Raw genomic sequence first — 10,974 nt, 5'->3', positions numbered from 1 at the left:
CAAATGAGACTGGTGAGTTTTTACAGAAAATAAATGGTTCCTTTTTGCTTATCATCTGCTATTTTAATTTATTTTAGAAATAATCATCAAATGTGTTTAAATGACACAATCATTTGTATAATTAAATAATCATAGAACTGTTAATTACTGTACACTTTAGCAGAGGGGGTTCTCTAAGGAAACAATAGCTATTAGAACCACAGAATCCTATATTTTATCAAATTATAATTATATAATTATAATTAATATTATTTACCATTGTTTACCATTACTATTTCTAACATTGTTATTTAGATTTTAAAATATACACAGTATATTGTGCCTACAATTTACTGAATTATAGATTACGCTTTAAGATTATAGATTATTGTAAACAATGATGCAATCTGCTGATGCCTTATACACTCTCACCTTCCTAAATGAGCTTAAATTTTCTCAATCCTCTTATCACACCCAACTAAAGAGAGAGCTGATTCAAAACAAGCATTAAAATACAGCGAGAAAAATAACAGATTTAAATCCATGTGGGTCTGTCACCTTTTTTGGGATCTACTGATGCAATTCCTCTATAAAATCCCCCGTAAAGAAGACAGGAGGGGGTATAATTTTAGTATTGCATAGTCCACAGTATTACTGAGATCAGCTATTGTTTTCATCCTGAGAATAAGACAAAAACAAGGTATTAACTTCTGCGCTCTGTATTAGTGCCAGGCTGATCTAATGTACTTGTTTATTCATGCTTTCAGGTTAATGATCAAACTGTTTGCCATATTACAGTCGTGTAGATAATATGGAAAAAACACAAAAACAATCAAACCCAAAAAACAAAAGAAATAATACAGGGTTGTTACGCTCTTATCAAGTGGGTTTCAATAATAGTAAAAGTAAACATTTTTTAAATAATGTTAACTCGAAATTTTACATATATTACAAGCTTATAAAACTATGAAACTAATTAATCTATTAGTGAAAGTGTTTCCTACCTTCTTATTAAGGAAATTATAAATATATTTGCTTTGCACATACTACAATTAACATGCCTTTTATAACTATTTCTCTTAAAAATGGCAACTTTACACGAAAAGGAAAAATCAGTGGAAATCACAATCAAATCAATGCAATTTTTGAGCATTTCTGTTGCTAATTTTAAGACATTTTCACATTTTGTGCTGAAGTGTGTAAACTGGTCTATGTCTTTCAAACTAATAAAGAGATTGATTGTCTGTTAACCACTATTATGTTATCATGTTGGATAAACAAGTATTTAAAGAAGTATTTAAGAAAAACTCCTTTAGGATTTAATTGAATAATTTAACAATATGTATCATGGTTTCTTGTGTTTTTAATTTTAAAGTTGTCTGAGCAACACTCCAAGAAAATTACATTACATTACATTACATCTATACAGTTTAAATGACTCCTGACATACCAAATATTACCTATATAATTTTTTTCATCAGTAATTTAATTAATAAACCACAACTATGTGAAGATAATGAGGATCAACTGAAGTGCCCCTACTTTAAATCCTAATCAGGATTGCTGTCTAGAACAGCAATGTCTCAGAGAACACCATACAAACTTCATTACTTGAAAGTATATTAACTATTTATCTTTTATCTTCATTCAACTGTTTGTTTTTGTTTCAGGCCTGAAATGCAAAAATCAATGCAGGTGCTGAGCAGTTTATATTATTATAAATATCAAAAATCTATGAAGTGTGGGCTTCAGGATGTTCTTGCCCTCCAAAGAACAGCAGCTGGAGGCTTCTGCTCTGAGTCACTCTGAGGTGCCCACTAGTGGAGTTTAGCCTGATTCCTATTCTAGCACAACTGTTTCAGGTCAAGATGTTCAGGTGTATATGCAAGTATATAAACAAATGTATAGACATGTATAGCCATAAATAAATTATCATATCATTACCATCTTGATTATCATGTTGTTTAGCAGTTTGGGCTGGTAATTGACCCTCACTACTGCTACAACTGTCCTATTAACCCATCTAAAAAGTCCATCAATAAGTCAATAACTGGAAATGGCACAAAATTAGTATACCATATTATTGTTGTGTGGAAAATACTTTAAAAAAACAACAACATAAAAACAGGTTGTTATGCTCTTATTATGTGGGTTCCAATAATAGTGAAAAAGATCGCTTTTAAATAATGTTTATTGGAGATTACAAGCGCTTCATAAATAATAAACAAATAATTCTGCAAAATAATAATTCTGATAGTAGTTAATGTCTTATTACGATAACATCTTTTAGTGAAAGATAGTATTGTCTTTAGAGAGAGTGTGAGTACTGTTAATACACCTTTAAAAGACTCTAGGAAACTAGAGAAACTGGTACTGGAGGAGGTCAATAACTCAGTTTAAAATTGAACTAATTATCATCAGTTTCAGCAGTGTTTTTAAATAAAATGTTGCTTTGAGGCATCACTACAAAAAAGACATTTTGCTTCCAACTGCAGCTTTATTTACAAGAATGTATAACCAAGCGTATATACAACTTTAGAAATTAAGAGACCACCTCAGTTTCTGAATCAGTTTCTCTGCTATTTTGCTATGTATAGGTATATGTCTGTGTAAAATCAACATTGTTTTTTTTATTCTATAAACTACGGACAGCATTTCTCTCAAATTCCAAATAGAAATACTATCATTCAGAGCATTTATTTGCAGAAAATGAGAAATGGCTGAAATAACAAAAAGATGCAGAGCTTTCAGAACTCAAATAATGCAGAGAAAACAAGTTCATATTCATAATGTTTTAAGAGTTCAGAAATCAGTATTTGGTGGAATAACCTTGGTTTTAATTCACAGTTTTCATGCATCTTGACATGTTCTCCTTCACCAGTCTTATACGCTGCTTTTGGATAACTTTATGTCACTCCTGGTGCAAAAAATCGTGCAGTTCAGTTTGGTTTGATGGCTTGTGGTCATCCATCTTCCTCTTAATTATATTCCAGAGCTGTTAGATTTTTTTATACAAATATATAGATCAACATAAAAAAGAACAAATAAAACAATAAGCAGAAAGAAAGAAAAACAGATTAAAGATTAAAAAACATCATCTAATAATGATCTCAGTCATAAACTCGGGCTGATAACTGAGCCCCCCTCCTCCTCTGGCAGCTGCTGTATTAATATTATTATTATTATTATTATTAACACTGTGTCCAAACTTCAGCTGTCCCACCATCCCGCTCATCTGCTGGAGCGCGCGCGCCTGCAGCAGGATGTGGTTCTTGGCCAGCAGCAGCGTGGCGATCTTGGACAGTTTCTTGGCTGTGGGTCCGGCCCGGTACGGCATGGCGGCCCGCAGCTCGTCCAGCGCCTCGTTCAGGTCGTGCATGCGCCTGCGCTCGCGAGCGTTGATGTTCACGCGCAGTGCGCGCGCCCTCTCGCTCGCGCCCCTCCTCCGCGTGGCTGGTGCTCCTCGAAAGCGGCATGGGTCTGGTGGATCTGCTGCCGGGTGTCCGGTGTGGTCCCCGCGGTCACTGTGAAGTACGGTCTCCTCCCAGTGACCCCTGTGTAGCCCTCCTGTCCCGGGACCCTCGCTGTGGGGCGCAGGGAGGCTGAATTGGGACCCCTGGTGTTGTTGGGCATTGGGCCACTTCTTTCCTCCTGTTTCCATGCTGTGATGTAATGATGATGGACGCTCGTGCACCTGGACCCCGAGCACGCGCACTACTTAACCCCAGGAACGAGCCGAGGGATTAGTAACCTGTCCAATCACATCACAGCATTAGCCAAAGCAAACAAAACACGTAATAAAAAAACACCTAAAAAACAACAGCCTACAGTGGCTCCATCTAACTCTGGGGCTGTTATTATTGTATATTTGTAATATTCTCAAAAATAAGCTTCTGATCCCCAGGATAAAGAGATTATCACAGGTTTTAAAACTGCTCTGGCCACTATCTGAGGTGTCCAGACTCATAAACAACTCCTTAGAAACACACAGGTCTACATTAGGGTGCTACACTATAACCCTGATGAAAAAGCTATGTTTAAAAGGTATGTTTTTGTTCAAGGTTCAAGTGTGATGGTTTAGCTGGTCTACAAGCATAATTAGCAAAGCCTGAAGATGTGTGAAACTAATACTATAAAACTATACTACAGGTGCATCTCAAAAAATTAGAATATTATTGTCACTTTTAGTAATTTCAGTAATTCAGTTCAACATGTGAAACTCATCAGATGACATGTCTCTCCAAACCTTCACTGATTGTGGAAACTTCACACTAAACTCAAGCAGCCTGGACTGTGTGTCTCTCCACTCTTCCTCCAGACTCTGCTCCCTTAATTTCCAAATTAAATGTAAAATTCACTGATGTTGGTGTTGATTCTGGTGTTGCTCCGCTGTGTTATATCAAGTCCAAAGTCACTGTAGTGTTTTTCCAGAAAATCTTACAGCACTTCAGGCTTCCCACTGCTGACAACTTTTATGGAGATGTGGATTTCATTTTCCAGCAGGACTTGGCACACTGCCCACACTGCCGAAAGTACCAACTGGTTTTATATAATGTTCTAATATTCTGAGATACTGACTTGGATTTTCATAAGTTGAAGCTGTAAGCCATAATCATCAACAAAATATTGGATCACTGTGTAATACATCTATATAATATATGAGTTTCACATTTTTAACTGAATTACTAAAAGTAGGTCACTTTTCAATGATTATCTATATTTTTTTAGATGCACCTGTATACTATATTATATTATCTGCAATTTCTGTAATATATGTTTCATTTCGAGTTGCATTGTAGGATAATAGTGTCCATCCTAACCACATTAAAAAAATTACCGGTTTGCAGTATGTATATGGATATTTAAGAATATTCAACTTTCTTTTATGTATTTTTATCTATACTATATGTTTTATATTAAAAAAACAAGTGTTGTATTGTAAGATCTTTAGTAATTTGTATTGTAGTTGGGATGCAACCAAGGGTTTACACTGCAGTTTATACAGTTATGACCCTTTTGTTTGTTTTATTTCAGTACATTACGGCCTCTGCCACATTTGCCATGTTTGTTGCTTAACATACTACATGCTAACATAAAAGACACATAGGCTCTTTTTCCTGAAAGACGGTGTCCAGATTCTTCATATATAATGGCTTTGATTTATGTCTGTTTTGGCTGTTATGCTACCCCTTGTGGAATCTGACATCAAACTGTGTAAGCTTTGAGCGCCCCCTGCTGGTTTGGCATGATCATGTGAGCTGTTTAAAGGCTACTGGAGACTGAGGGAAAAACCCTATATTTTCAAAGATAGTCATATATATGTGTGTGAATTAAGTTTAAGCCACAGTAAAAACAATGAGACAAATGTGCATTCTCCTATAAAAATTACAAAAAGTCATTTTTTTAGATGACAGACTTCAGTTGCTACTCTGAAAGATAGTGAATGTAGGCATATTACCTATTATTAAATATGTTTATATTATGTAATGTGTATGATTTTTTCCCTTAGTATTTTAGCCTGCTTTCACAAACCTGACTTTTACAGCGATTTCTCTCTCCACCCACTACTATTTCTTTTAATCCCCGCAAAGGGACAGTGGGCGGCTGATTGTCGCTGTATGTTGATTTGATTTCTGTCTAATAGACATTATTATAAATGACAATATTCCTCTCATTTGTGAGAAATGCCCTAAATGAGTCAGATTAATTAGTCATCATTTGCAAATGCAAATGGCTGTGTGTTAGGAACGAGACGCTGGCTGCTTCTGGAGCGCTCTGTATGGGGGTAGGGTGGGTTGTAGGGAGGGTTGATGGAATGCAATCAAGCATTTTGAATTAAACAGCAACACATCTGCTTAATGGGGGAACGCTGATGGTCTAATTTGTTTTTGCTAACAGTATTCTTGTAAACATTACTCAGATTTGTGATAAATATGCAAAGCTGATCAGTGAATCACAAAGCATGCATCACCTCGGCGTGGGGGCGGTACAAAAAAATGACCTCATGGACAGACCAGCCAGAATATCATTGTTTCTATAACAAAAAGTGATAAACATTGGGAAAGTATGGAAAAAGTAGTGTGTTCTTTAAGACCAGAATTTCAAAATTTCCAGAATTTCCCTCTGGGATCAATAAAGTATCTATCTATCTATCTCTATTTAAAGGGCAAAGAAAGTGCTGATTATCAGAAAACCTATAAACCCATAAGTTGCTTTGGTAATAATCACTGAAAATTAAGATAATTTAAATGCTTAAAATTCACTCTGTACTCCTATACAGTGTAGCACAAAACAGAGTACACCTCTCACATTTCTACAGATATTTAAATATACCTTTTCATGGGACAACACTGACAAAATTACACTTTGACACAATAAAAAGTAGTCTTTGTGCAGCTTATATAACAGTGTACATTTATTCTTCCCTCAGAATAACTCAATATACAGCCATTAATGTCTAAACCATCGGCAACAAAAGTGAGTACACCCCTAAGAGACTACACCCCTAAATGTCCAAATTGAGCACTACTTGTCATTTTTCCTATTAAATGTCATGTGACTTGTTAGTGTTACTAGGTCTCAGGTGTGCATAGGGAGCAGGTGTGTTTAATTTTGTAGTACAACTCGCACAATCTCTCATACTGGTCACTGAAAGTTCCAACATGGCACCTCATGGCAAAGAACTCTCTAAGGATCTTAAAAGACGAATTGTTGCTCTACATGAAGATGGCCAAGGCTACTTTTCATTGTGTCAAAGTGTAATTTTGTCACTGTTGTCTCATGAAAAGATATACTTAAATATCTGCAGAAATGTCAGAGTTGTACCCAAATATCCCAGAGTAGCCTCACAAGACCTCAGCAGTGTCCCAAAGCCTAGGCTGATGTATTATATAAGGCTGTTGCAAAATAAAGGACCCCTCCTATACAGCCAAGAAATGCAGCCTGTGTTCGAAGCAATTCTGAGAATAGAACCCATGTATCCTTCAAGGCTACAATTACCCACAATTCTCTACAAGCATACAAAAATGATGCTGAAAAGGTAGCCGCATAATATACCTTATGCCGTATTGTTTATTGTAACCTGATATGCACTTCTGTATAAATGTAACTACGCAGGAGCAGCGGTGATTGGTCCACTGAGCCTTGTGTTTCTACCCACACATTCTCATCTTTCATGCAATTTAAACTGCATGACTTGGTCCTACCAAAGGCCTGTCCTATCTTCAAAGTTATTTGTATTTTAGCATAAAGATGCTAAACAAAGACACAACTAATTTCGCTGTTTGTAGTGTGTAGTTTGTGCTATTGTAATCTTTGTTGTGTTATACTTGCCTGGTAAGTATAAACCAAAACTATATATATTTATTTTACACAGAGTAAACTACAGGCAAAAAAAACAAAGAAACAGCAACCTGACAGCGTTGAACACGCAAAAGACCAGGCAAACTAACACTAAAAACACAGGGGCTTTAATTCACAAGGAGGGCACAGGAAACAGGAAACACCTGGGGACAGATAATGAGGGGGCGGAGGTACAAATGTAGGTGGGAGCACTGAAGACATTGGCAGAGACAAGGAGAGACACGGAGAGCCATGTGCTATGAGCACATGGTTAGGAGAACAAACAAAGGAGGGGAAAAACATGGAGGCTAACAAGAGACAGGACAAGGACTTGACACAGCGTTAAAGGCTGTAAAAGCAAGTTAATGCTTTCTTTTGCTGCTAAGTGTGGCTCTATGATGCTGAATGGTACTGTGTACAACCATGCATTTTTGCAAAATCAAAATTTGTTGTTGTGAACATGGTAAGTGTTGTTAATGTTAATTAAATGTTTATTAAAATGTTTATATGTTGTTGAATAAAAACACATTAAGCTAATTCAGCCTGCTCAATTTATGCGGTCAGAGAACCTAATTTGTGTAAGTTATTTTGAAATAATTTTGTTATTACTACAAAGGAGTTAGTCAATTAGCCTATTTTAGTTTTGTTTTTCTCACAGTAGTTAAAAAGTTGTATTTCCAACAGATTATAAAAAATCTGATGTGTGAAATTATTGTCCATGATTAATTTGTAAATTGAAAAGGTTTTTAAAGGATAGATCATATATTTCTATATATTTTATAAAAGAAGGATACGAACAGAAAACAGAATTACACAACAAGTACGTATAAGTCATACAACAAATGTACAAAATCCCAATTTAAACCCAATTTACAGGACTTTTAGGACTCCCCCTATCACTAGTAATTCCCCAACACCAAGAGGGTTAAGTCAGTCACCACCTTTTTTTGAACTGCTGCTGGTGCAGCATTGCCGAGTAGCATCACAGCGCACTCGGAGGAAAGTGCAGTGACTCGGTTCCGATACATTACATTACATTTTACATTACATTACATTACATTTGGCAGACGCTTTTGTCCAAAGCGACTTACAATAGTCAAGTACAATGTAAAATAAGTTTAAAGGTAAAGCATCTTTGGATAGGGATAAAAGGAGGTCAAAGGGGAATAATAGGATAGAGGAGTGAAGGAGGGGAAGAAGGAAATGAGGTTAGAAGTAGTTAGTGTGTTAGAGGTGTTAAGAGAGTAAGTGCTCTTTGAAGAGCTCTGTCTTCAGGAGTTTCTTAAAGATAGCGAGAGATTCTCCTGATCTGGTAGTGGAAGGTAGTTTGTTCCACCATTGGGGAACTCTGTATGAGAACAGTCTGGATTGCTTTGTGTGAATGTTTGGCAAAGCGAGGCGACGTTCATTGGAGGAGCGCAGCGGCCAGGAGGTAGCGTAAGCCTTCAGGAGCGAGTGCAGGTAGGAAGGAGCCTGTTCTGTCATCACCTTGTAGGCGATTGTAAGAGCTTTGAATTTGATGCGAGCATCAACTGGTAGCCAATGGAGCTCATCAGCTCACAGACGCCTTGTGCTGATCAACATCACCCTTTGGAGTGATGTGGAGAGAGAGAGCGGCATCTACCCACCCAGAAAGAGCAAGGCCGATTGTGCTCTCTCAGGACTCCGGCAGCTGAAGGCAAGCTACATGAACAGGATTCTTTTGATCATAGTGGCAGTGCTTGGCAGCGGCAGTCTGCTGGATCACTTGGAGCCCTATATTTACATATCTTTACCTAGACAATCAACAAAAATACAATTTTATCATGGGCACAGCTTTTGCATATGTGACCAGTGTAACTAGCACAGTAACCAATTTATTTGAGACAAATTTTGCAAATCCTATATATAAAACATCAAATAAATAGTGGTAAACACTTATGGCTATAGTCACATGGTTATAATATGTGTATAACAAATGTATAATCAGTATATGATAAGAAATTACTTGTTATAAAGTGTTTTAGTCAAGGTTTTGCTCAACTGAACATTTGTATTCACAATGTCCGTTAAAATCAGTTTCACAATGGCAAACAAGAAATGTGCGAGCACACACACACACACACACACACAGAAGAGTCAATGAGCTGCCCCTATCAGGAGCCACGCACAGGGGGAGGGGTGACACAAGCCCCTGAGAACAAAGACTAAGAGAAATAGATGGGTCGAGGGACGGGGCCTGCGAGTAACTGATATATTAATATATGGAAATTGAAGCACGCATAAGCGTGGCAGACACACCCATCTGCGCACGCACAGATGCTGACACACCCTCACAGCAGCATTTGCATATGACCTTCCACCTCTAAGAGGCGCCTAGACTTTTTGCCCTCAAGCTACAGAGAGCATCGGAGCATCCTCTGAGGACGCAAGGCGAGAGTAATCTGACCCAATAAGAGAAAAAGCTCCCAACAAGACTATGTATCTTATATACCCTCTCTTTCACATACACACAGACACACTAACAAGGGCAAAAGCAATAGTTATATAAAGAGAGATATAAGAACTTTTATAATTAAAACAAATTGGATGCTTAAATGGTTCTTGGCCTGGTCAAAAGGTTCTTTAGATTGTTGGAGGATAGGAATATACAGCTCTGGAACGAAATAAGAGACCACTTCAGTTTCTGAATCAGTATTCTATAAACTACAGACAACATTTCTCTCAAATTCAAAAGAAAAGTATTGTCTTTTAGAGCATTATTTGCAGAAAATGAGAAATGGCTGAAATAACAAAAAAGATGCAGAGCTTTCAGACCTCAAATAATGCAAATAAAAAGTTAATGTTCATAAATCAATATTTGGTGAAATATCCCTGTTTGTTTTTTATTCACAGTATTAATGCATCTTGGCATGTTCTCCTCCACCAGTCTTACACACTGCTTTTGGATAACTTTATGCCACTCCTGGTGCAAAAATTCAAGCAGTTCAGCTTGGTTTGATGGCTTGTGATCATCCATCTTCCTCTTGATTATATTCCAGAGGTTTTCTTTAATTTGGTGAAATTAAAGAAACTCATCATTTTTAAGTGGTCTCATTTTTTCCCCAAAGAAACATAGAAATATCACATACATACATACACATTACACATACCACATACAAATAACTGTCAGTACAGCCTAATTAGAAGCCTAGGATCTATAGGAATACAGAAGACTTCGATTCTCTGTTCACAATGTGCAAAATATGTAATATGATTCACCATAATTGTTTTTTATTGATCTTTCATTACATAATATTCTACAATTGAGCAATTTATCATGAGAATAGAGTGTCAGCGATTAAATGGCACTCATCATCTCTGTTCTCTGAATTTGGCAGATTGCGAATATCCTTCAGATGTGAAGAACGTGATTCAGTAGTGATTCATCAAAACAGAAACCAACTCCAGAGCAGTAAATGTCAGCATTGTCTGAATGTTTGACTAAATGTCAGCATGAATTCTAATCAACAAGTGAACTATAAACATTCAACAAATAACCAGAATCGTCATTGTTTTTGGCCTTGTCTAAATCTTAAGCAGATCAATAGATAAAACAAAAAGAACTGGGCGTTAAAGCATTAAATAATCTTAAATTGTTATACTAACATTTCTATATTGCCATTTTACAGTAGA

General features: G+C 36.6%; 1 protein-coding gene across 1 annotated transcript; it reads right to left on the bottom strand.

The window, feature by feature from the left end:
- Positions 1–2,191: 2,191 nt before the first annotated feature.
- On the bottom strand, positions 2,192–3,662 carry si:ch211-196c10.13 (class E basic helix-loop-helix protein 22). The gene has a single exon (XM_049485944.1). The coding sequence runs from the start codon at positions 3,638–3,640 to the stop codon at positions 3,074–3,076; it is 567 nt and encodes a 188-aa protein (XP_049341901.1). The 5' UTR covers positions 3,641–3,662; the 3' UTR covers positions 2,192–3,073.
- Between the last annotated feature and the right edge of the window lie 7,312 nt (positions 3,663–10,974).

The sequence above is a fragment of the Astyanax mexicanus genome, chromosome 12, assembly GCF_023375975.1.
Source record: "Astyanax mexicanus isolate ESR-SI-001 chromosome 12, AstMex3_surface, whole genome shotgun sequence".
NCBI classification, from domain to species: Eukaryota; Metazoa; Chordata; class Actinopteri; order Characiformes; family Acestrorhamphidae; genus Astyanax; species Astyanax mexicanus.
The sequence above is the reverse complement of the archived record's forward strand: the minus strand, read 5'-3'. Positions and strand labels throughout refer to the sequence as shown.

Bases quoted from the DNA above. Each gene is read 5' to 3' on its own strand.
- si:ch211-196c10.13 (XM_049485944.1), bottom strand. From the start codon at position 3,640: ATGGAAACAGGAGGAAAGAAGTGGCCCAATGCCCAACAACACCAGGGG.